The sequence below is a fragment of the Anopheles merus genome, chromosome X (assembly GCF_017562075.2).
Source record: "Anopheles merus strain MAF chromosome X, AmerM5.1, whole genome shotgun sequence".
Lineage (NCBI taxonomy): Eukaryota > Metazoa > Arthropoda > Insecta > Diptera > Culicidae > Anopheles > Anopheles merus.
In genome coordinates, this window is record NC_054081.1 from 17,770,861 (window position 1) to 17,796,675 (window position 25,815).

A 25,815-nucleotide genomic window follows, 5' to 3' on the forward strand; every position below is an offset into this window, starting at 1 on the left:
ACCATTAGACAACTGTTGAAAACATTTTGGAAGCGATGAATTCCGGGGTTTCCAAGTCACTTTGTCACTTTGAATGTGCACATGCAGGGTTTTCACTTTAGAATGTGCACAAAATTATTCCCTCATCCAAGATGTTTTTCAACAGCTGTCAAATGGTGTATTTGCTTCAAAATAAAATTTCAGTTTAAACACATGATTTTCAACACATAAAAAAGAACTGTCAAACTCAACCCAGCTTGAGTTGTGTTGAAAATCATGCTGAAGAAATTAAAAAATATTATGATGGAGATGAAATATCAGATTGATGTGGATCAACATGTTGCAAGCGGTGAGTAACAATAGTTGCACTCGAAGGTGACTTGGAAACCCTGTAATTATTCTCCAAGATGTTTTTCAACAACTATCAAATAGTGTATTTGCTTCATGATGAAATTTGAGTTTTTACACATGATTTTCAACACATCACAAAGAACTTTCAAACTCAATCCAGCTCGATAATTGTTGAAAATCATGCTGAAGAAATCCTGCGGTTGCAGAAAACCCCTGTCAAATTGTCGGGCCAGTCTTGTGGTACTGTCGTCGGTAGTGCAATTCAACCGTATGCCCTTTACAGGATCAAATCGCCTCCACAGATTCTACTTTTGGCCACTGTTCTAGATTTTGTTTTGCATCTCCCTACATTAACCACTTTTGGAGATTTGGATCTGCTCTGTTCGTGTTACCTCTGTACAGTTGCCATGTAGCAAGGAAAAGCTTGGCACTTTCCATTAGCATAGTCCTGGAGCTCATCACCGCAGGAATTATATCACGCAAAGTGATATTACTTGTTGAATCGATTGGCGATGGTCAACACAAAAGAATGTACCAGAATTCTCTACGGCCTCTCTAGGCTCACTCTGACACTAAACGTCCATGGTCCAATGGAAACGGTCGGAATATTGGCAGAATCGGAATCTAATAAAAGCCCTCCGTTTTCTAATCCACAATAATCTGGTACTATCGCAACGATAGCAGCAAAACTCTATTGCACAACGATGCCTCCGCAGGCAAAAGCAGCGCAAGCCCATGTTGGATTAACGGTTTGATTTAAATTAACATGCGCGATTGATAAGAGCCTCCCGGCGCATGGGTGGCACACCGACCGAATTGTGGCGAAATTCCTATTTCGCCATTGCTTTTCCGTAATTCTAACGAGATTGATACGTTACTATTCACAGCAGGATATGTCAGCTTACAAACGTATTTATTCGATACTTATCATTGCTAGGCACTTGGGTGTAGAGTAGAGGGCAGACTGTGCTGTGTATGTGTATGTGGCTGTGGTTCTTGCCAGATGGCGGGGACACTCAACTGTCCGGGAACAGCTCCCGTGCCGACTTGATGCCCCACAGTGTCCGGTGGCGCTGGTGTTGCTTCGACTTCCGAAACTTGGTGTCCGTCCCATGCAGCCAGTCTAGGTACCCGAACGTCCCGAAGCACTCCGTGAATCTGTAAGACAGCAAAAAAGATTAAGAAGAACGAAGAGAAAACACGTCAACAAACTTGTTGTCTCTAGCAGCACTCTCGCAGCACTTACTTCGCATGATGGTAGTCATGATACTCGGAGCTGGGAAAGAATGGCAGATGGTAGCCGCAATGGTCGCGTATCGTGTTGAAGATGACGAGCGGGAACCAAATTGCGGTAGTGAAGACGTGCGCCTTCATCAGCTGTATTCCGATCATTGGCGGCACCATGTTGCTGATGATGTGCTCGATCGGATGGCAGTACATCGCGGTCCAGGCGAACGGGGCCGTCCATTCGTGGTGCTTCTTGTGCACCAGCCGGTACAGTGGCTTAATGTGCAGGAAGCGATGCACATAGTAGAACCCGACCTCGGCAAAAAACACACACACCAGCAGATCGCGCACGATCTCGTCGACCGATGGCAGGGTGCGGACGTCCGGCACGCTGCCCTTGATTGTTGCGTGGTAGCCGACAAGCGTCAGCGGTATGCCGACGACCGTTTGATTGAAGAGGATGGTCCGCATGACACGCAGCAAATCCGGCCAGGCGATCGGCTCATTCTTGCCCGGTTGCGTCTTGTAGCGACGCAGGAACACCGGCCGGTTGGTCAGATCCATCAGCACAAACAGCCCGCCGACGATCCAGAAAAACGAGTGCACATACACGGTCAGTCCCCACGTGTAGAGAAAATCGGGATCGTCACCTGGGCAATAAAAAGCAAAAGCACAAAACGAAACCGCACGCTGGGCTCGATTAGTGCGCTCCCGGTGACTTGCGAAATGCGAAATGTACCGATGACGTCCAGCAGTGCGTTCCACCGTTGCTCCACCGCCGACCCAATCAGGGCGCGGGTTTCAACGATCGGTTCCATCACGCGTGCCACAAGCGCCATCACGTTTCAGCGGTCGATATTACACTGCGCCAGGTTCGTGCCGGAACGCGCCATTTTTCTTTCCCAATTTTCGGTTAGAGCGATACCAGGTGATGAGGGGAGGGGGAGGAGGGGGTGGTGTGGCATGAAGGGGGTAAATTTCCGGATAAAACCGATGCGCCGGCGATGTAGGGTAAAGATGCCGCAAAAAAATTGGAAACACAAACCCGCCCGCTTTACCCGGCCGGACGGCTTTACGATAAGATAACGTGCGGTTAAATTTATCTATATTTCGATCCCGAAGCATGATTTAGAAGTTTCCCGCCTTACTGAGGAGTAGGGATGGTGGGAAGGTGTTCAGAGCGGGCAGAAGCAAAGCCTTTAGCACATAGTTTGTTGGTACATTGCCCTAGCGACGCAGGTTCCTTCCAATCGAGCCACAGTTGTTGTTAGCTTGCGTAATCTCACCCGGGGTCTTGTAAGGGGTTAGTTCCGGCGGGCCCAGGGACCTTCGGATTTGTACCGCTCCGCTGACACAGAATGTAGATAAAACTACACAAAGATAGCGCAAGATATAAAGATAACACAGCCCGCTCCAGTTGCCACATCGACCGAGATGCCGATGGAGAAATTGGCTGGTGCATACGATTTGGTTGGTGGAATTTAAACAAATCGGCTGCTTAGCCCGCCACATTATTACCTCATTATATTAGGCTCCGAGATATCGATGGGATGTGGAGGAAGGAGGAAAGGTATGTTTGACGGGCAAAGGGCGAGATACCAACAGTAGAGTTTTGCCATGCTCGTTTTACACGAATTGTCACACTCACTGTGAGTCATCGGTTTTGTACCAATCGCAACCACAGCCGTCAGCTTTCTCACACACCGTACGGACAGTTTGTGGTCGTGTTTTTGTTGAGCGTTTGAAAAAACGTGACACCCACAAACAAACGACAGAAGAAATAGATGATAGGTATACTTGGCTCGGGATGGCGACATCCAATCGAATAGGGATTTTGCATAAAAAAGAAGTAAAATATCATATTTTCAAATGGATATATTTCTTATTATTATTATTATTATTTTTATTATTATTATTCTTATTATTATTTTCCTTCTCCTTCATGAAGGCCTATAAAACATGAAGTGCTCTCCAACTTTTTTAGGATCGCGGACCGCTTGGCTTTGAAAATGCATTTTGCGCGGCCCACATCCATCGAGGGCGTATGCTTAAACTTATGTTTAAACATAGTTCAATTTTTTGATTAAAATATGTTTAAATCTTGTTCTAAACATGCCTGTTGAAAATTTAATCTTGATTGTGGGGAAAATAATGCACGATATGTACAGTAATAAGCTTTTCTTTTTCAAAAATGAATTATTTAGCGGACCACAGGTTGGAAGATCATTGCTATACAGGATTCCGAGAATTTCAATTCCACGAAGATGGATTGTCAAAAGTCATTGCCATCAAGGCGGGGCTTGTAGAAGCCGAGGAATCTATTAAATGGACCACCAAAGCGGCTTTCTCAGTTTGTATTCTTTTCACGGATATGAGCACCAAAATCCTAAACTTCAAAGACTCCATCATATAGTAGTTTCGATGTATGGTTTCTTCCTGGCATAAATTCTTGAACCATGTTCTGTTTAAGTAACTCCAACCGTCCTTAAAGTAACACGATGGTAAACAGCTGAAAGACACTGTGTGGTATAGAACAGCTGAGTTTGTAGTGCCGAATTTCACATAGTTGCGTTGCGGAGATCACTCTCCATTTATACACGCAGGTTCAGTTTAGTAATGTGCTCTCTGGAGCGCACCCACGAATCCGATCCGATTCCGATTATTGTTAGTGCGATTCCGACTCTGCTAAAATGGGAACCAATAGTTCCGCCCGGAGTCGGAGTCGTCCGGAGTCGATCGGAGTCGATCGATGCAATAGTCTTGTGATCAGGGATTTCATTTCGTTGTGTGTGTGTGTGTGTGTGTTTTTTTTTTTTGTTACTTGCCGCGGATTCTTCGTACAAAGGACGACTCCGACTTCAGCGATTCCGGACGGCTCCAGACGATTTTTAACGACTACGGATAATATTAGATGGACCTACCTTCTGGAGTCGATTCCGGATTTTTATCAACTAAACCCATCACTAGTTCTTCTTCTTCTTCTTTGGCACAACAACCGCTGTAGGTCAAGGCCTGCCTGTACCCACTTAGTGAAGTGAGCTTGGCTTTCAGTGACTTATTGTTACCATAGCAGGATAGTCAGTCCTACGTATGGGGGCACGGTCTATTCGGGACTTGAACCCATGACGGGCATGTTGTTAAGTCGTACGAGTTGACGACTGATCACTAGTTCAGTTATTTAAAAAAAATCGATCCTATCTATTCGAAGAAATCATTCTTCAATCATCCGTACCGGTGCGCTCGTTCGTTCCTGGGAACTCCCGCAACTCTCATTTTCACTCATTTCATAGCCCTCTAGATCAAAAATTGGAAACCGTCTAGGTTTTAGTGATGGGAAAAATGAATCTCAGAAGCGATTCGAATCTTTGAATCCCAATCCCAATGTGCTATAGCGTTTTATTATAGTTTGCAGCGGGGGGGGGGGAGGGTTTATTTAAAGCTGAAACAAGAGGTCATTCTGTTTTACTCCTAATTATTTAACATTTCAGTCCTCATAATTAGTACAGGTCCCCGAGATACGCGGACCTTTATTCAATATCAAATCAAATTATTTATTTAGTGACTATAACTTTTCATTAAATGCAACATTACACGAACATTTGCTCCACTTTGACTGAAAACTGCGTGATTCGACTTCCGAAATTATAGATACTATCCGAATCCCAATCAAATCGCAATCCCATTCGCAATCCCAATCCCAATTAAAATTCTGATCCCAATCAGAATCCCAATCGAATCCCTATCGAATCGCAAACGAATCCCAATCTACAAACGGGATCCGATCCGATCGAATTTTTCTAGGGATTGAATCTTCGAATCTTCCGAATCCTGAATCTCCCAACACTTCTAGATTTTGTACTGCTCAACCTACTGGTACAACCTTGTCCACTCATGAGCGACAAATGTTTTTCGACAAACGAGTTCACCGGTACGGCTGATTATCTTCTAAGTGCGGCAAGCTATGCAACGACTGTTTCAAATTTTTAAATCCCAATCAAATGACAACCACTGTCATTTCCCATCCGAAGCTGTCAGCTTTTTGTTGTGTTTTTTTCTCCCTCTCCTGTTTGCCATACAAATAATCGGAACATCAATTTGTGCACACCAAATAGAAATCAGAGTTAGAAAATGAGTAACCAAACAGTAGTTTAATAATTTTGAAGTGTATTTCTGTATCACACGTGGTTGCTCCTTCTTTACCCAGTCAGCGCATGGGTGTTGTGATTCATGTTTTATTCGATAATTTTTGTTTTGGCTGATGAAACATCTGCCCTACGAACGCCCCGCGATTGGTCACATGAGCCCTGCTACTAGTGAGCACAGTTACTGTAAGGTGTGTTGAGTATTTCACTGGCAAACCCCGAAAGCAACCCCGTTATAATAAATACTCACTTTTAGAGCAATAACACAGAAAAAAAGGAACAAACATGAGTGACACACTGAACCGGCTGCCGATTGTGGATCCCACGGTCCGGATCATACCGACGAAGGAATTGCGCAAGTTCATCGGCACCAAACTGTCGGTGGCATCGCCATCAACCCCCGCCGCCGTGCGGGACATCCACACTACATTCAATCCTGGCAAGCGGGCCACAAAAACAGCCAACAAACCGGGCAGTGAAGCGCAAACGGGGGCGAGTATTGATTTTACCGAGCAGGAGCGAACCATCATCGGTCACATGGTGGCGGCGTCACTGAAGGGACAAGGGCCCGAATTCGGTACGGTCGACCTGCTGCCAGCGGAAGACGACGAAACGGTGCAGCCGAACAAGGGCGACATCACGCTGAACCTAGCCGATCTGAAGTGGTTGTACGGGGCGCTGCGCGATCTGCGCCAAACCGACCCGACCGTACCGTACCTGCACGCGCTGCTGGCCGGGTGCCGGCTGAAGCTGCCCGAAAATCCGATCTGCGAGCGCAACCCCGAGCTGGAGGCACGCTGCCAGCGGCTGCGCAAGGAGCAGGAGGACCGGGAGTATCACCGGATGACGAAGAACGTGGACAGCATCCGCAAGCACATGCCGGAGGAAACGATAAGCTATCAGAGTGAGTGCCGCCGGTCTGCCTGCGGTTGAACGCACTGAGCATTTATTATTATTATTATTTTTCTCGCTCTTTCTAGTGAAACAAATCAACCGGCACCTGATAGCGGTCGCCCAATTTCTATTTTCCGTTGCGGCCGGGTTCGCGTTTGGCTTCATCGGGATCGAGCTGCTCATCGGGCAGCTAGATTTTGGTTTCCGCCTGCTGCTGGGCATCATCATTGCGCTCATCATCGCGCTGGCCGAAATTTACTTCCTCGCGAAGAAGCTGAACGAGGAGTATGAGCTACCACCGCCGCCCGCCCGTATCACGAAGGAAGGTCCCATCACCACCCCGAACGGGCCGCGATTAACCGGCAAACAGCACCAGGAATGAAGTGTGTTCGTGCGCGCATGTGTGTGTGTGTGTGATAGTTGTTTATTGGAAAACAAATATTGATAAAAAATGCATATTCACCCCACACAGTTCACCCATGTTCTTATCAAGCATGACGCGAGAAAGCTTCTTCTTTTTGTTGTTGTTATTTCGCTGCCGGCTTCCGGATCGGATGGATCGGGTGCACCATGCCGGTCAGGTCCGGGGGGTTCTTCTCGAACTCGGCAATCTCCTCCATGCCCTTGGCCGCAATCGCCCACAGCGACGGGTGGGCCTGCTTGAACCCGTCGTACCACGCCTGCACCTTCGGGTAACGTTCGCCCAGCCCGAACCCGATCGCCTCCAGGCACATCACGGAGGTGACGAGCGGAAAGTCGGCAATCGTCAGCCCGCTGCCCGCCGCGTACCTGGTCCCGGTGCGCTGCAGATACGTTTCGAAGGCAGCCAGGGCGAGGTGCAGCTTCTTCAGCCCGATCGCCGTACGCTCGTAGTCGAAGAAGATCGGCGCCATGACGTAGGCGGATATTTGCGGATAGAGAAAGGCCAGGTTAAAGCACAGACGATGGTTCACGAGCGCGCGGTCCTTCGGGTCGTTCGGGTAGAGGTCGCTGGTCGGTGCGTACTTTTCGCACAGGTACTGCAGGATGGCATTGCTTTCGCTCAGGAAGAACCCGTCATCGTCCAGCACGGGAATTTCCTTTTGCGGATTCATCTGTAACAATGATGGGGTTTGGGGTAGGTGAGTACGAGAAAAGAAGAAATAACGTTTGAATCGTTTGTTGGGATCGTCGGAAGCCATTTTTAATCTCGCCGTACCTTCTCGTACTCCTCGGTAAGATGTTCCGCCTTGCCGTAATCGACGCTGACGTGCTCGTACGGTATGTTGAGCGCTTCCAGGGCCATACGGACGGCCAGGGACGGTGGGCCATCGGAAACAGCGTACAGCTTCATTTGGACCACTATGTTGTCTTGCTACCGGGATATAATGCAAACACTCGACCAAACTGTTCGACTTTCGGTGCGAAAATGGGCAGCTCGCTTGGGCGGAAGCGAACTGAAGGTATGCAATATAGGACGGGACGGCAAGTGATGTAGGCAGAACCGGTTCGGAGCTGAAACTCGCTTCCAGAACGGTAGTGAAAGTAACGCGCGGTGCTCGGTGTAGTGGGAATGTATTTTTAACGACACCGATTAGCCTTGTGTTAGTGAGCTGGTTTGCCTGTGTAATTATTTTCGCAGTATGCGTAAGGTGCAGCTAAGCTGCAGGGCTGCTGATTTGAATATTCAACATTACGCGTACTATATTCACGAGAGCGCTTTGCTCAATGGCTTCGCGATTCTATTTCAGGTAAGGATTTAAGGTACCACTCGACAGGAAATGGGTGACTGAAAGCAATCGATCACTGTTGGGCCATCGTATTTATCGAACAAAATGCATATTAACCGTTGTCTCAATGACCAAATTTACACCTTCATCTCTGCGACCGGCATACCAGGGTATCCTATACATTTGATATGGGAAGTTATTATTTTTCGAACCAAAACTTCAATAACTTTTGTTGGATTGAAACTTTTAAAATTTAAAATTTGGTACAAAGGTACGGACATTAGCTTTATTTACTTTAGTGAAGAAATGGGATTTTTTAAATCTCGATTACTATTTTTAAATATTTTTTTTTTAATTTTGACAACTTGCCTTTTAAACGGAGGTTTTAAGCTCTTTTTTTGTAAAACACATTGAAAGCATTTTAATGCCATCCATTAAGTTTCATTCCTTTTTCCACTCATTTCTCAGGTGATTTTTAATTAACTAGTTAATTTGGCCAGATTACAGAGCAACGCGAATAAATTTCAAAAATCCCCTTTACTGTAAATAGTATGCCGAAAACAATGGTCTAGCAAACCCAATTAAAATGAGATATTTACAACCACCCCTTAAAAAACCTAAAACCAAACCCATACAAGTAGCCTGACACTTATACATCACCTTTTCTGGTTCAAGAACTGCACATGATCTAATGCCTTCAGGACCGGCGCTGAGCCTATGCAAGTCCAGATACCGATACTGATCCCAAACCGATCCAGGAACCAATACTGATCATGTCGGATTCAGAACCGATCGGTTACATGATCCTGCCCTGGAACCTATCATAAACTCATAACGGTAGTGGAACTGATAGTGAACCCATACTGCCTCTAGAAACTGTCATGAACCCAGTCCCCATACCAGTCCTGGAAGCTATCATGAACCCGAACTAGTCCTAGAAACTAGCATAAACGGATACCGGCCCAGGAACTGATCATGAATCCATACCGGTACTGGAACTGCTCATGAACCCATACCGGTTCTGGAACTGATACCCATACCGGTCCTGGATCCTGAACGATAATTGGACCTGCAGCATAGGAATTAGCGTAGGAGAGAGTAGGGATTCAACGTAGAAATTAGCGTAGGAATTAGCGTAGGAATTTGCGTAGAAAATTTAGTAGACTTTGTATAGTGATTATTCATATTTTTATTGTTTTATTTTGTTTTATACCCTACCCGCAAATTTCCGTTAAATGCCTTCTAATCGCCTTGTAATCGCCGGCGAATTGAAGGCGATCAGCAGTGCATTTAGCAGTAATTAAATGCCTTTGAAATATGTCAATGAAAAATTTCGCTTTTAATTTGAAATTTGAAATTGCAACTGTCAAAAGAAAAACCTTACAAGCGTCTTCAGCACTGCACTGTTGTAGTGTTCCCAGATATAAGCGTGAGATTCGATAGCACGATTTACGTGTTATGTTCTCTTGCGTTAAGCTCTGAGCTATTTCACCTTATTAAAGATGATCTACATTATTCGGTTGTTAAAGACCAACTCATTGAAAGGTGATAATATATCAAACTCATTTCGATAACTAAAATAAAAGGAAAAATGAGATACATATTTCTCCCATCCTGATAATGAACGGTGAACATAGTGTAATTATTATGTTTTTTTAAAAGGTATTATTTTAATTTCGCTTCACATAAATTTTGTTTAAAGTAATTATAGTAAGAAAAAATTAATTTAAAAAGAAATAAACGCAGAAAAAAGATTATTAAAATCTGGATTTGAACACACGCTTTTTCGGTTCGGAACCAAAAGCGTTGTCACTGCTCTATTTGGCAGTTACATTGGTACAGGTGCAAATTCAGTATATAAACAAGCTAAGATGGCGGCAAGCTATCTGTTCTCCTTGAATCAAAAAGTTGAAAGATTTCGAAGAGAACCCGTTACAGCCGTGAAAGTTTCGGTTGAAATCTTTATTCGCCTTCTAAGGCGACTAAGGCCTTAAATGCCTTCTGAATGCCTTCAAAGCCGTTTAATGCTGGTAGGGTAGTCATCGAAATACATATGTTTATGAAGAATATCTGCTTTTCTATTCATATTCAATTAAATCAATCAGAATCATCCATGAAGTACATAATTACTAATGCATTTAATATGGCGCAGCATTTCAGAAGGCTGCCCAACAAAAAAATGATTGTCATATATTACAAAATATTTAAAAAAAAATAAAAGAAACTTTAAAATTCCCATTTTCGTAACAGAGTAAGTAAGACTAGTGCCTTTATCTTGAAATCAAATTTGAAATTTTAATATACTCTACATCAAAAGTTATGAAATTTTTAAAGTTTAAAGCTATCCCAAATAGCCAGAATTGCTTAAGCAGCTCATTTTGGCACGCTAAAGATCGCTGCTCTAATTCACTTTTTGCAGTAGATAAACAGCATCAAAGTTCTACGGGGGTCTTTCAAACAGCGCCTAAGCAGCCCAAGCGCCACAGATTAAGCTTAAACGACTGGAAAATTGAATATCCATAGAAAAAAAATGAAAGCTCTACAGCTTCATTGGTTTGATCAATAGATGGCGTATTACAACTCATCATTATATTGCTATCCTTTTCTTGCAATGTGTTTCGCTATAATACCTATTATATAGCCTTCTAACTTTCTGAGCAAAAATCTATATGAATGGTCGTGTGGTCAGGTCAGATACGTGGGTATCAACACCAACGACCATTACTCAAATCTCACTTACTTCAGTGCTGGTGGTTTCCGTTGGAGTTTAGTATTTAAACAATCGTATCGCCGTTCTAGTTCTAGCGATGCATAACTTCAATGCGAAACCATACAACAGTACAGAGGAAATGAGAAAGCTCTCCTCCAAGCGATGAAGCTCAACTGGTTGGGGTATCCCACCAACAGATAGCGCTACCAGCTTTTTTGCTATTTTTAGAATGCATGAGTCGTTTGGCGTCTGCTAAACGAAGTCTTTCTATATTCCGTTTAGGTAGAGAGCTTGAGTCGTTTAGAAGCCGTTTAGTGGTCTTTTAGTGGATTTGTGGCACTTGGGAGCTTCCTTATGCCACGATGCCAGGGATTATTTTTCCCAAGTGCCACAAATCCACTAAACGACCACTAAACGGCTTCTAAACGACTCAAGTTCGCTACCTAAACGGAATATAAAAAGACTTCGTTTAGCAGACGGCAAACGACTCATGCATTCTAAAAATAGCGAAAAAGCTGGTGGCGCTCTCTGTTGGTGGGATACCCCAACCAGTTGAGCTTCATCCCTTGGAGGAGAGCTTTCTCATTTCCTCTGTACTGTTGTATGGTTTCACATTGTAGTTATGCATCGCTAGAACTAGAACGGCGATACAATTGTTTAAATACTAAACTCCAATGGAAACCACCAGTACTGAAACAAGTGAGATTTGAGTAATGGTCGTTGGTGTTGATACCCACGTATTTGACCACACGACCATTTATATAGATTTTTGCTCGGAAAGTTAGAAGGCTATATAGGTCATGATAAGATGAAACTTGCCGAAACACATTGCAAGAAAAGGATAGCAATATAATGATGAGTTGTAATACGCCATCTATTTATCAAACCAATGAAGCTGTGGAGCTTTCATTTTTTTTCTATGGATATTCAATTTTCCAGTCGTTTAAGCTTAATCTGTGGCGCTTGGGATACAACATGTATGGAATACCCGGGTATGCCAGTCGTAGAGATAAAGGGTATCAAAAGACAATATTTTGGAATTTTTGAAAAATAAGTTCATCATGTCCCAAGTGCCACAAATCCACTAAACGACCACTCAACGGCTTCTAAACGACTCAAGTTCTCTACCTAAACGGAATATAGAAAGACTTCGTTTAGCAGACGGCAAACGACTCATTCATTCTAAAAATAGCAAAAAAGCTGGTGGCGCTCTCTGTTGGTGGGATATCCCAACCAGTTGAGCTTCATCGCTTGGAGGAGAGCTTTCTCATTTCCTCTGTACTGTTGTATGGTTTCGCATTGAAGTTATGCATCGCTAGAACTAGAACGGCGATACAATAGTTTAATTACTAAACTCCAATGGAAACCACCAGTACTGAAGCAAGTGGGAATTGAGTTATGGTCGTTGGTGTTGATACCCACGTATCTGACCACACGACCATTCACATAGATTTTACTCAGAAAGTTAGAAGGCTATATAGGTCATTATAAGATGAAACTTGTCGAAACACATTGCAAGAAAAGGATAGCAATATAATGATGAGTTGTAATACGCCATCTATTGATCAAACCAATGAAGCTGTGGAGCTTTCATTTTTTTATATGGATATTCAATTTTCCAGTCGTTTAAGCTTAATCTGTGGCGCTTGGGGTGCCCTTATAAAATTTAAATTTCCTGCAGATAGGTGAAAAAAATTAGTAGCTACCATTTTTCAATAAAAAAAATTATATCAGTTTAAATATGAAAATCATACCCGCTGGTATGATATGCCGTAGAGTTAAAGGTTAACAATTCCAAATCTAGTCGAACATTTTCTGCTTTTCCTTCCTTTTGGCTACTCTTTCCCATTTGAAATTGACTTTCAACGGTCATCCAAGATCACGTGGTGGTTTTTTGACGAAGGGCGAACTGTTGTGAATTCTAAACCCCCCGCTATTGAGGAAAAGCTCGTTTAGCGAAATGTAAAACTATCTTTACCCTGCCATAAGATGCCGTAAAACAGTCGACTGAAACACACACGACAACGGTCACACGGCATGACGGATGTCTGTTCCGAGAACGGGGGCCGTACTTCGACAAAACTGTCAAACCATCTGACAGCTGTGGCGTGTTGTGTTGTGTGGCAGTGGCCAACAGTGTAAGCAAAAAAAACAACAGAACTACCCGATCGAGATCGCAACAGGCGCGGGCGAAAGAACGACTGTACGAAGTGGAGCTGTTGTTTAATAATTGAACCGTGATTTTTGCTTGATCCACCAAGGTAGGTACCTGTCCGTGTTTGTTGTTCTTTTGCAACCTGTGTCTAGGTTTGCATGCGCGCTTGTGCGTGCGTGCGTGTGCGTCTTTGTCCGATTGACTGAGTAATGCCACCTCCTCCCCTGGAGGGGGACCCACTTACACACTTGCTTCCAGCATCACACAGCCCAAACGCCAAAGGATGTCGAGCAGCGCCGACAAGCAACAGTTCTGGGGAAATCCGGGCAGCCAGCCGCAGGACATGTACGACGGCTTCAGCGACAAAGCGCAGGTGCTCGACTTTCAAACGTTCAACCCGAACGACACCGTGTACTGGAACGATCCGTCCCAGCCGGTGGACGGGGCGTACAGCAATCAACCGGCCGCGCCGGACGGCCTGTCCCGCTCGGACCCGTACGGGATGATGCAGCAGCAGCCCCACTACGGCCAGGGCCCGGCCATCTTCACACCGGCGTACGGGGACGACGGCGTCGGTGTCGGTGGACCGGCCGGCCCGGGGATGGGCCTCGAGGCGACCGAGTTCGACGAGCCGCCGCTGCTGGACGAGCTGGAAATCTATCCGCGGCGCATCATGGAGAAGGCGGCCGCGGTGCTGAACCCGTTCCAGGGCGCCGGCCTGCTCGTGGACAGCCCGGAGTACCTGTTCAAGGAGACGGACCTGGCCGGACCGATCGCGTTCTGTCTGACGCTGGCCGCGTGCCTCTCAATCTCCGACAGCAAAGCACAGTTCGGCTACATCTACGGGCTGTCCACCATCTCCGTGCTCGCGATGTACTGCCTCATCTGGCTGATGTGCCACGCGGTCGAATCGCACGTGACCGTGTCCGGGGTGGCGAGCGTGCTCGGCTACAGCATGCTGCCGGTGGTGTTTCTCGCTATAATCGGGATGTTTACATCGCTGAACAACTTCTACGGCATGCTGCTGGCCGGGTCGTCCATCCTGCTAGCGACGCTCTACTCGAGTCGAATGTTCTGCCTGATGACGGGCGATCCACACCAGCGATACTTGCTAGCGTACCCGTCTACGCTGCTGTTCACGATCTTCTCGATGTTAGTTTTATTTTAAACCCAAACCGTTACGATCCCCCCCCCCCCCCCCTAAAGCTTGTGCCCATCTAGATTTTGATACATTAATTTCTACGTAAGTACACACACACACACACACACACACCGGCATTACATACCAAAACAGAGCCAGCATTTTTGTTGTGAAATATCCCCAATGAATTCCCCCTTCCTCGTTTCTTTTAGTTATCAATAAATAATACTAATAATAATCGCTACAAGTGAACACCGGAGTCTGGCGAGTGTAATTTAGCTTACATCTGTGGGAGGCACGTTACATTTTCCTATCACACACACACACGGGTCACTTTGAAAGTTGGCCAATACACCGTGATCAATAAGTTCGGATACAAATTGAAATATCTGAAAAGTAACAAAATCGCAGTACATTTGATTGATTGATTGATGTATGTTTTTGGAAGTTCTATTCCTGTAGATTATTTACAGCAAGTTTTTTCAAATCAATCCCTCCCTTTACTTTTACCAGCTACCGTAATCGTTTTTTAAACATTCACGGGCAGCACGGACTCATTCCATGGGTATATCCTTCCATTTTTTCTGTTTTATTAGCTTTAATAGCTTCAACAGATTCAAATTAGGAGAGCTAGGAGACGAATCTGTTTTCGTCCGAATTTGAATAAATTCTCTTTACACCATGTGTTAACATTGTTGGCAGTGTGTGCGGGTTCATCATTAATTTTTGCCTCTTTTTTCCTTGAAAATCAATAGGAATGTACCCCGCACTACAAATAGCACCCCAAAGCTGTTTTTGGAGGTTTCGAAACATCGCTAAAACTGGATTATAAGAAACGAGGAACATTAATTTGGGACACATGAATGTTTTCCTCAGTTGCTGCACACACTTGATCGTTTAGCGTGTTGTATGGTTGCTCCGAGAAAAAAAAAACTATTTCTCATCCGAAAATATAAATTCATATTCAGCGTGCCGTGGCAGGATGATCTTGCTTCATTCCAACCCTTTTTTTGCATGAATGATCCGGAAACTCAATGAACTTTACGTTTTTCGAAGGCCTTAAGTCCAAGAGTTTTTGGTGCAATGTAGTACGATACGATCAATAGATCCTTTTAGGTCTGACGCCATTTTTCGTAATGAATGTAGCACGTTAAGTCGAATTTGTTCCTTCATAATCTTAATATTTATCTACGTACGTACCAATCTTTGACGACCCAGATCTTTCTCTGTCTGCTGAAGATGGCGTCTGATGGTACCTATTGATCGTTTTATAAACGATGTTCCGCTTAATATTTCGAATTTTGAGGCTTCTGAGTACAGCGCCAGGGCACCCCACACCATTCCAAAAGCATTTCACGTAAATTTCTCTAAATTGTTTCATTGCGTTTTACATTTACAAAACAAATAATCTAGGAATTTTCACGGATCACACCTATTAGTGTATGGATGCATGCAAAAGCTGCCATTTAAAAGCTTCACAATATATAATAGTAACATGTTGTAAAACAAACGCAAACATTTGTATCCGAACTTATTGATCACGGTCTGGTGTTCGGCATGGTTTCCGAGCTACTTAGGGTTGCTATTTCTTCGATCTGGAAATTCGCAACCTTCGCTGAAGCATTTACCATAGGCATATAGAAAGATTCGAGATAGTCCATGTTAATGGGTTGGCGAGGTAATACTTTTTTAGCTTGCTTACCGTCAACCTTTCCTGTTTTCGCGACTACTAGCTCTTCACAAAACACGAGTTTCACAAAAGGCATAGCACGTGCTTCGTCGTTTCATTCATTCGCTACGAAATGATGGTCGAAACGGTCTATGGGTACGTGTGTTGATGCGCGGGCTTTATTATTTCATTAGCGTGTAGCTCATTTGGCTTGGTTTCTTTTCCGAGAAGAAGTTCCGCAGCACCAGCACCTGCCCGATCGCGATCAGCAGGATGGCGGCCGTCTCGGTCAGCGACCACCACAGCACACGCTCGTTCAGATCTTCCGCGCGCTTGCGACCTGCGGAAACAGCAAACGCCGAAATGCAAATTAGTAAAGGGGATGCCCACTGCCCGAGCGATGTGTGCCCACCTTGTGCCTCCCGCAGCCGGTGGTGCGTTTGGTAGTCAAGGATCGCGTTCAGCCCCTTGTGTATCTCCTGCGCGGACGTTTCCAGCTGCGTCAGGACGGTCGCGTGCTCCTCGATCCCGGGCAGCGGTGCCTCCTCGCCCACCTGGAAGTCCATGTAGACGATTTTGTGCGAGAAGGTGGAAAACTCGTTGCTGAAACAGGCGACATAGATACCGGTGGCCTGCGATGCGCGTGGCAAAGGGAGAAGGGCGTTAGAAAATGCTGCTCACGAAAACAAAACGAGTCGCGAAGAGCGAAATGGTAATGGTTTACGTACCGCAGCAACGAACTGGTACGAATCGAACAGGGTTTTGATTTGCCTGTAGATCACCTCCCCGGTGGGACTCTCTAGCGTCACGTCCACGTCGTACCGTCCGCCGCTGACGACCTGCAGGTTGAGTGGTAGAGCGGTAAGTGAAACGGTTGTAATATTCCCGCATTTGCCGATTGCGAAACAAACGCGTGCATTGTGCGCCGATCAGCCCGTTCACGCCGTACGGCACCCGCTCGGTTACACGTAATCATCGCACCGCAGCAGCTGTTTTTCGCCCTTACCTGAAACTCCAACGCTGCCGTCTGGTTCTTCTGTATCTCCTCGTGAAAACACTCTTTCGCGTTGTCGGGCAGCTCGAACGTTAGCTCCACGCACTGCGCAACGGGGATTTGGTGGCAGAGCGCAAACAATACAATTATGGCTAAACTCAGACTTTGCTGCTGCTGGTGAGATTTCCCGTCGCTCATCTTTTCGGCTGTTTCTGTAAAGCTTTCCTCGGGCGTGTCTATGCTGCGCTGGGGCGGACGTGCACCTGTTTCTCGTCTTCGCGCTTTGCTTTGCCTGCTGTCGCTGGAAAGGCAAACCGTCGTTGTGTGTTTGCGCCTGTTTTCCCTTGCCGCAACGAAAACCCTGAAGTGGTAAAAATAATTTTTCACGGCTTTCGGCTCGCTCCAATGTTTGCTGTGTTTGTACAAATGCCAACACTGTTGACGTTTGACAGTGAACAGTGACGTGTGAGATTGGGCTGCGCTAGCACGGCGTTTACACCGACCCGGCTCGGATACTTCGCTCGATGACGTGCGCACTGTGACCTGCGGCTAAATTTATCCGTAGTGTCTACAACCAAAACAAAATACACGTTGTTCTACGACCGCCTACTCTGGTGGGGCCGTACATTTTGTATGGGAGATTGCAATTTTGCGGATTCCAAACTCGATCAAATTCGGGAACGATCGTAGCGATTGTTAAAAGGACAAAAAATAGTGGTTTCCTTGGATGTTTTTTGAATATTTTGCCATATTGTACGTATAACTGAGCTGGATACTCATGATATAAATTAAAGCAACCGTTGTATCCAGGCAACGGCAACTATCGTTCCTCTTCGAGTTTGGGAAAGTCGATGAAAGTCGATGTCTTTCCCAAGCGCCACAGATTAAGCTTAAACGACTGGAAAATTGAATATCCATAGAAAAAAAATGAAAGCTCCACAGCTTCATTGGTTTGATAAATAGATGGCGTATTACAACTCATCATTATATTGCTATCCTTTTCTTGCAATGTGTTTCGACAAGTTGCATTTTATTACCCAAGCGCCACAGATTAAGCTTAAACGACTGGAAAATTGAATATCCATATAAAAAAATGAAAGCTCCACAGCTTCATTGGTTTGATCAATAGATGGCGTATTACAACTCATCATTATATTGCTATCCTGTTCTTGCAATGTGTTTCGACAAGTTTCATCTTATAATGACCTATATAGCCTTCTAACTTTCTGAGCAAAAATCTATACGAATGGTCGTGTGGTCAGATACGTGGGTATCAACACCAACGACCATTACTCAAATCTCCCAAGTGCCACAAATCCACTAAACGACCACTAAACGGCTTCTAAACGACTCAAGTTCTCTACCTAAACGGAATATAGAAAGACTTCGTTTAGCAGACGCCAAACGACTCATGCATTCTAAAAATAGCAAAAAAGCTGGTGGCGCTATCTGTTGGTGGGATACCCCAACCAGTTGAGCTTCATCGCTTGGAGGAGAGCTTTCTCATTTCCTCTGTACTGTTGTATGGTTTCGCATTGAAGTTATGCATCGCTAGAACTAGAACGGCGATACGATTGTTTAAATACTAAACTCCAACGGAAACCACCAGCACTGAAGCAAGTGAGATTTGAGCAATGGTCATTGGTGTTGATACCCACGTATCTAACCACACGACCATTTATATAGATTTTTGCTCAGAAAGTTAGAAGGCTATATAGGTCATAATAAAATGCAACTTGTCGAAACACATTGCAAGAAAAGGATAGCAATATAATGATGAGTTGTAATACGCCATCTATTGATCAAACCAATGAAGCTGTGGAGCTTTCATTTTTTTCTATGGATATTCAATTTTCCAGTCGTTTAAGCTTAATCTGTGGCGCTTGGGCTCACTTGCTTCAGTACTGGTGGTTTCCGTTGGAGTTTAGTATTTAAACAATCGTATCGCCGTTCTAGTTCTAGCGATGCATAACTTCAATGCGAAACCATACAACAGTACAGAGGAAATGAGAAAGCTCTCCTCCAAGCGATGAAGCTCAACTGGTTGGGGTATCCCACCAACAGATAGCGCCACCAGCTTTTTTGCTATTTTTAGAATGCATGAGTCGTTTGGCGTCTGCTAAACGAAGTCTTTCTATATTCCGTTTAGGTAGAGAACTTGAGTCGTTTAGAAGCCGTTTAGTGGTCTTTTAGTGGATTTGTGGCACTTGGGTTTGATCTGCTCGTCATATTTGCATGGAAATTTTATCAAATTCAATCAATTTTATCAATTTTTTTTATTTTATCTTTTTGTTGTTTAACTTAAAATATTTGTTACAAAATTTTAAAATTTGTTTTTCTATTTATTATTTACTCTTTAAAAAAAAAAAACTGATACGTATTTCTACAATTAAGTAAGCCAAAAATTTTATGTGAGAGTTTGAAGTATTAGTTTTAGAATCCGCAAAACTACAATTTCCCATACAAAATGTATGGCCCTACCCGGGTAGGCGGTCGTAGATGTCCCAAGCGCCACAGATTACCCAAGCGCCACAAATCCACTAAAAGACCACTAAACGGCTTCTAAACGACTCAAGCTCTCTACCTAAACGGAATATAGAAATACTTCGTTTAGCAGACGACAAACGACTCATGCATTCTAAAAATAGCAAAAAAGCTGGTGGCGCCATCTGTTTGTGGGATACCCAACCTGTGGAGCTTCCTCGCTTGGAGGAGAGCTTTCTCATTTCCTCTGTACTGTTGTATGGTTTCGCATTGAAGTTATGCATCGCTAGAACTAGAACGGCGATACGATTGTTTAAATACTAAACTCCAACGGAAATCACCAGCACTGAAGCAAGTGAGATTTGAGCAATGGTCATTGGTGTTGATACCCACGTATCTAACCACACGACCATTTATATAGATTTTTGCTCAGAAAGTTAGAAGGCTATATAGGTCATAATAAAATGCAACTTGTCGAAACACATTGCAAGAAAAGGATAGCAATATAATGAAGAGTTGTTTGTAATACGCCATCTATTGATCAAACCAATGAAGCTGTGGAGCTTTCATTTTTTTTCTATGGATATTCAATTTTCCAGTCGTTTAAGCTTAATCTGTGGCGCTTGGGTAAGCTTTAACGACTGGAAATCGAATATAGAAAAACAAACCATAGCTTTATCCAATCATGGGCTATATACCCTTCTAACTTGCCGAGCAAAAATCAATAAGAAGTGTGGTCAGATACGTGGGTATCAACACCAGCGAATATTGCTCTAATTTCACTTGATTTAGTGCTGGTGGATTACAATGGATTTAAATATTTCAACAATCATATCGCTGTTCTAGTTCTAGCGATGCACAACTTCAATACAAAAGTATATAGCAGCACAGAGGGAAGGAGAACGCTCTGAAAGTGGGGAAAGCTTCATTAGCTAGGTATCCCATCAATAGAGGGTGCCACCCTCTTTTTGCTATTTTTAGAATGCACGAGTCGTTTGCCGTGTGCTAAACGAAGTCTTTTTATGTTCCGTTTAGGTTGAGAGTTTGAGCCGTCTAGAAACCGTTTAGTGGTCTTTTAGTGGATTTGTGGCACTTGGGGTAAGGGGTACAAATCGAAAAATCATATTTTAAAAAAATATGTTTTTTCGACGAAGACGTAGGCATTCTACAGCATTCTATTTTAATTGTTTTAACGAATTTTCTATCAAAAGATGTTAATAAATACAAGTGCAAAAACTACCCATGTAGCCGGTCATTGACATTAGGGTTATGTGAGCCTACAAACCGTGCAGAGCAAAAAACAAAAGACAAACAAAACAGCGCCTATGAAACAAACACCAACCGTTAAATGTCCTGCAGATGCTTGTGAGGAGTTTACCAAAAGTAAGTATTATACAAAATTCTAAAATGTAAATCTTTTTCCTCCGAATGCTCGGAACTACGGTTATTTAGCCTATATTTGGGCGGTACGTAAGTTCAATTTCATGAATTTCCCGTACAACCATTCTATCGAAATCGAAATCGCCTCATTTTCCATTCGTTGGTTCAGTGTGACCTCGATCGAAAAAGGGTTGTTTCCTGAATCGACCATTGTGTATTATTCCCGTGCGCTCAGAATCGCGCAAAAGCCTACGCTTTAGCCGGCGACCCTTCCCCGAACAGAGGCTCCGCGTCCAGCTTCCAGTGCTCGAACACGTACGGCAGTCGGTCGCTCGGCTCCGTGCTCCAGTGGTGTATCCGGCACCGTACCCGGGCCTGCTCGAGATTGTTAATCGTCACGGTGCAGTAGAACTCCTTGTTCTGCTTCAGCAGATCCGGCCCGGTGATGGGCGTGTCCGGAAGGGCGATCGCACTGTCCGGCACGTAGTATCCCGCCTTTCGCAACGACAGCTTGATGTGCCACGGTTCGATCACCCACGGATGGTCCTTGTTCATCACGACCGCCAGTATGAGACTTTCCAGCTTGTTCACCGTCTGGCGAAATGAAGGAAAGAGAATCAATTACACCACGGGCTGGAAATGGACCGGGAACTGGAATGCAGCCGGCCACACACTTACCCGCTGCGCGTACGCCGAGCTGTGCACTTCCGTTTCCTTCTCGTCCTTCTCGGTCGCATATTTGGCCACGTTTTCCGGCGTCTTGTAAACGGCCAGTCCCGGCAGCAGCAGCTTGTTGTACGCCTCGTTCGGCTTGAGCGACACCACGTCCCCCTTGGAACCGACACCCTCGACGAACGCGGTCAGCACCACCTCCAGGTTCGGCTTCTTCTTGATCGTGGTGTCCTCGACCAGATCGTACACAAAGTGGCGGCCCCGCAGCTTACCCGGCTTCTGGTTCTTCTTGTACAGGTTCGGTGGGAACCGGCGCTTCAGCACGAAGGTGTTCTGCAGCGACAGGGAAAGGAAGCATTAGGTGTTGTTGTTTGGTTGCATAACCCCAAGCACCAGCATGCTACCCCTAGCGCAAGGGACAGCGCCGGGCCGCACTTACCCGGGACGATTGGAGCAGCACCGATTGGGTGACGCACAGGCCACTGCTTCCGAGCATTTTCGCTACATTGCCCAACATTTTTTCGCGGGTTTTTTGGTAAAAATCACACACAGTCCTGTTGGTCGCGTGCCGGCCCGGGTCGCGAAGCCAGATCTTTGCAATGTTTACGTTTCGGACCCTTACCACAAGCTGTCAATGTGAACGGGCGGCAATGACACGAGCCAATGTGCGCATTCGACAGGGCAAATCCAATGTTTATGTGCTTAGTTCTTTTTAATAGTTTTAAATCTTTTCGGAACCAATTTTTATCAGCAATGCCACCCATTTTACATCAATTGTTACCCCGGTGGTAGTCTGGTACAATTCCACTTTCCCAACCGCCGCACGTTCATCAAGCGCGTCAACATGCCGCTATAAACGCACACGCGCATCTGTCAACAGGCTCCCCGAGACGGATGGCGGTTGTGCAAAAACAAATCGTGCGATCGAACGTAATTAACAACAAAGCGCTTTAGAGCTGTTTTCTCACTCGTAAGCCAAGTGTTCCTTCCTCGATCGATTAGCAGCAGCAACAACGCAACTTAACGCACTACTATCGTTAAGCGCACCAGAGTCAAACGGACGTCCCCGAAGTGGTAGAAACGGGCTTCTTGTCTGCTACGCAGCTGCAACTCTTTATTGTGTGAAATCCCACCATCATCACTGCCACCACTCCCGCCGTACCCCTTGCTGGAAAACTCTACTGTCTCACAGTGGGAGGGGGTTAAAAGAAAAACAGCCTTGTTGCTCACGCACCAAACAACACGCCAAACGGTGCAAAGAGAAACTTTCCACAACTCCATATTCCACGGTTGAAACGGTGTGTGTGTGTGTCGGAGGGTGTGTGGTGTGGTGACGAAACGGAAGGGTTGCTTTATTTGTTTTTTTTCTCCTCTATCCGCGAAGGTGGACACAGTAAGTGCCGTCGTTTAGCGAAAGCAAACCCCCTGCGTAACAAGCACCTACCAGCGAAAGATGAGCTGCAACGATAAGAACGACGGCATCTCGAAGGAGGAATGGCAGAGCCGTCTCGAAACTTTCCCGTTCAAGCAGGACGACATCAACAAGCTGATCATGAACTACCTGGTCACGGGTAAGGACAGTGTGGTGGGAAGGGAAGGAGGGCTGTATAGCTCCATCCGACATATTTCGTACTTTGGTTTGTTATTGTAATGCGGCGAGTAGTTGCTTGTTTGTTTGTTTGTTGGAGAAGATCTTTAAGCACATCTCTTGGCATATGTAAACAAAACCCCCTGTTCTTCCTGTTTCATCCCTCCCCCCACCCTAGAGGGTTTTAAGGAGGCGGCGGAAAAGTTCCAAGCCGAGTCCGGCGTCACACCGTCGGTCGATCTCAACTCGCTCGACAACAGGATACAGATCCGGGAGGCGGTCCAGAATGGCTTCATTCAGGAGGCGACGCATCTCGTCAACCAGCTGCACCCGGAGCTGCTGGACAACGATCGCTATCTGTACTTTCACCTGCAGCAACTGCACCTTATCGAGCTGATTCGGTATGTCTCTGGCTCCTGCCACGGCTTGCCCCCATTCCCGTCTAACGGCCTTTTATTTATTTCCCACCAGTGCGGGCAAGATCGAGGAAGCGCTCACCTTTGCCCAGACGCAAATTTCCGAAGCGGGCGAAAGCAACCCGGAGGTGCTGAACGAGCTCGAGCGCACGCTGGCCCTGCTCGCGTTCGAAACGCCGCAGCACAGCCCGTTCGCGGACCTGCTCGGCCACTCCCACCGGCAGAAGGTGGCGAGCGAGCTGAACGCGGCCATCCTGAAGATGGAGCAGCAGGAACAGTCCAGCCCGCGGATGATCAACATCCTGAAGCTGATCCTGTGGGCGCAAACCGAGCTGGACAAGAAGAATGTAAAGTACCCGAAGATGATGGATCTGGCCTCCGCCACGATCGAACCGAAGTGAGCCGCATATGTGTGAGTGGGTGTGTGTACGTATGTGTGTGTGTGTGTGTATGAGTGGGTGTTTCCGCGTGAATGTAGAAAGGCGAACGTGATATTTGGGCGAGCGATGGGCGCGATTGTGAGTTTGTAGGAGCATGGCCGATTTGCCAGCCCAAACTAACAGCTGAAAAGAGTAATGGTGACGAGATTTTTTAGGCTAGGGAAGCTTTGAAAAGCACCAACGTGTTGGCCTAGGGCTACAGGTTTTTTTCCTTTTTTTTTTGTTTCGTGATTAGTTTGTGTTGAGAAAAGTAGATGAGAAAAGTCTAGGAAGGCAGTAGAATTGAGTAGAAGTTTTTCGATCCGATTTTATGAACAAGTACCTTGCACACGCTCTGAAACGATCTGACAGCATTGTACTGCACATACTTAACAATGGAAACAAGTGCAACGGTTGTTGAATGCATGTTAGTCGCGCCCTTTTCATTGTGGGTGGCAAATTGCTCCCGTTTTAGTAAAATATTACATACCTCAGTTGTGGACAATTTTATGTAGGCCGATTAATGACCTTTTTTTTCTTCTAAGCATTCTGCAATATGTTTGTGTTCACTTTCTTATACCTAGCATCTCATTGAAAGCGTAACAGAAAAAAATAAATATATTTTTGTGTGTATATTCGTTCTCTTTTTATTGTGCGTGCTTGGCCAGCTGTAATTGTTGTTTACCATAATTAATTATTCTAGTAGAGCGGCGCTCCGCAATATCTGTAAACGCATGGAGTGCTCTGCATTTACCATGTTATATTTTTGTCCTATAAACAAGAAATCTTTCGATTCCAGAGTCGTTTCAAGCCAGTCAATCTCGATATTAAAACACCTAGCGGAAAATAGATGGAAGCCTGTATTGGCAATTTCGAACTGAAACATTCCAATTTTCTACTATGAATGATTAAGTAATAATACGTTTTAAATTATTTAAAGAACATCGTTTAAACTAGTGTTGGGTTTATGCATCTTTTGTTGAGACTCACTCATGATAATCTGCAGGGATGAGTGATTCAAATTTCGAATCGAATATGAATCTCTGAAGATACGTGAATCTTCCTAGATCCGTGAACCTTTAGAGATGTATGATTTTAAAAATATTGATGTTGCTCGCTCCCAGTGGTACAGTTAACTCGGATGACTTAACAGCATGCTTGTCGTGGGTTCAAGCCTTGTATGGACCGGACCGTCTCCCCGTAACAAAACAAACTACAGGCGATCCCCGAGATATACGGTTAATGGGGACCGAAAAAGCGCGTTTAAGTCGAATCCAGCCAAAATATTACTAACTTGAAATAATTGCAATTTTGTAGTTTTAAAAGTAGGGAGGCGGTTTTAGGCACTCGATTAATTATATGATACCATTCTGACTGTATATAAAATTTTCAAAGCTTTTGAAATAGTTTTTAACATTCGTTCAAAATGATCGAAATTATTTGGCATTTTACTAATTAAGTCTCAAATCAGTACAATTTGCTCTAAGAATTGTCAAATTTTGGAAACCGCGTATCTCCGAATCCACGTATAATAGGTACCGTGTATCCCGGGTCCGCCTGTATCCGGCTGTGTTGTACATGCTAAGAAGTCTCGAACGCCTCTGTAGGCTAGCATGAACACGTAGATTGTTACGCCATAAACGAAGAATAATAAGAAACTCAAGCTCTATGATTTTTGGAGATGTATGGATCCATCACGATTCTTTTGAAATTCATTGAACTTTTGAGATTCATTAATCTTTCCAACAGAGATTCGGATTCATTGAACCATTTCAAAGATTCATTCAGTTTCATGAATCTGAATCAGATTTACCCCACACTAATTTAAACGCCATTCAAACCTAATTTGATATTGACCAAAAGCAACATACAAAATACGAAAATT

The 25,815-nt window shown here is 44.9% G+C and overlaps 7 protein-coding genes across 8 annotated transcripts; 3 read left to right on the forward strand and 4 right to left on the reverse strand.

The window, feature by feature from the left end:
* Positions 1 to 284: 284 nt before the first annotated feature.
* LOC121598242 (fatty acid hydroxylase domain-containing protein 2-like) lies at positions 285 to 2,477 on the reverse strand. The gene is made up of 3 exons (XM_041924804.1): positions 2,297 to 2,477; positions 1,577 to 2,207; positions 285 to 1,488 (listed from the first exon to the last, which is right to left on the reverse strand). The coding sequence occupies exons 1-3, from the start codon at positions 2,394 to 2,396 to the stop codon at positions 1,347 to 1,349; spliced, it is 873 nt and encodes a 290-aa protein (XP_041780738.1). The 5' UTR covers positions 2,397 to 2,477; the 3' UTR covers positions 285 to 1,346.
* Positions 2,478 to 5,606: 3,129 nt separating this feature from the next.
* Positions 5,607 to 7,060, forward strand: LOC121594834. Its single transcript, XM_041918541.1, has 3 exons — positions 5,607 to 5,890; positions 5,956 to 6,603; positions 6,680 to 7,060. The coding sequence occupies exons 2-3, from the start codon at positions 5,985 to 5,987 to the stop codon at positions 6,973 to 6,975; spliced, it is 915 nt and encodes a 304-aa protein (XP_041774475.1). The 5' UTR covers positions 5,607 to 5,890; positions 5,956 to 5,984; the 3' UTR covers positions 6,976 to 7,060.
* Positions 7,000 to 8,166, reverse strand: LOC121594838 (glutathione S-transferase 1-1). Its single transcript, XM_041918553.1, has 2 exons — positions 7,792 to 8,166; positions 7,000 to 7,687 (listed from the first exon to the last, which is right to left on the reverse strand). Exons 1-2 carry the CDS (start codon positions 7,924 to 7,926, stop codon positions 7,121 to 7,123), a joined length of 702 nt encoding a protein of 233 aa, XP_041774487.1. The 5' UTR covers positions 7,927 to 8,166; the 3' UTR covers positions 7,000 to 7,120.
* Positions 8,167 to 13,105: 4,939 nt separating this feature from the next.
* LOC121595033 (protein YIPF5 homolog) lies at positions 13,106 to 15,002 on the forward strand. Its single transcript, XM_041918819.1, has 2 exons — positions 13,106 to 13,273; positions 13,426 to 15,002. The coding sequence occupies exon 2, from the start codon at positions 13,451 to 13,453 to the stop codon at positions 14,333 to 14,335; it is 885 nt and encodes a 294-aa protein (XP_041774753.1). The 5' UTR covers positions 13,106 to 13,273; positions 13,426 to 13,450; the 3' UTR covers positions 14,336 to 15,002.
* A 1,128-nt stretch (positions 15,003 to 16,130) lies between these two features.
* On the reverse strand, positions 16,131 to 17,422 carry LOC121595049 (transmembrane emp24 domain-containing protein 3). Its single transcript, XM_041918820.1, has 4 exons — positions 16,984 to 17,422; positions 16,706 to 16,816; positions 16,390 to 16,609; positions 16,131 to 16,317 (listed from the first exon to the last, which is right to left on the reverse strand). Exons 1-4 carry the CDS (start codon positions 17,167 to 17,169, stop codon positions 16,160 to 16,162), a joined length of 675 nt encoding a protein of 224 aa, XP_041774754.1. The 5' UTR covers positions 17,170 to 17,422; the 3' UTR covers positions 16,131 to 16,159.
* Positions 17,423 to 20,869: 3,447 nt separating this feature from the next.
* LOC121593496 (39S ribosomal protein L9, mitochondrial) lies at positions 20,870 to 22,142 on the reverse strand. The gene is made up of 3 exons (XM_041915872.1): positions 21,947 to 22,142; positions 21,514 to 21,840; positions 20,870 to 21,429 (listed from the first exon to the last, which is right to left on the reverse strand). The coding sequence occupies exons 1-3, from the start codon at positions 22,022 to 22,024 to the stop codon at positions 21,085 to 21,087; spliced, it is 750 nt and encodes a 249-aa protein (XP_041771806.1). The 5' UTR covers positions 22,025 to 22,142; the 3' UTR covers positions 20,870 to 21,084.
* Positions 22,143 to 22,397: 255 nt separating this feature from the next.
* Positions 22,398 to 24,563, forward strand: LOC121593506 (glucose-induced degradation protein 8 homolog). Of its 2 annotated transcripts, none has more exons than XM_041915885.1 (4): positions 22,398 to 22,805; positions 22,892 to 23,078; positions 23,274 to 23,496; positions 23,567 to 24,563. In XM_041915885.1, exons 2-4 carry the CDS (start codon positions 22,961 to 22,963, stop codon positions 23,910 to 23,912), a joined length of 687 nt encoding a protein of 228 aa, XP_041771819.1. In that variant the 5' UTR covers positions 22,398 to 22,805; positions 22,892 to 22,960; the 3' UTR covers positions 23,913 to 24,563. The 2 variants fall into 2 exon arrangements, with proteins under 2 accessions (XP_041771819.1, XP_041771827.1); XM_041915893.1 differs by having other exon boundaries at positions 22,406 to 22,477.
* Positions 24,564 to 25,815: the final 1,252 nt, after the last annotated feature.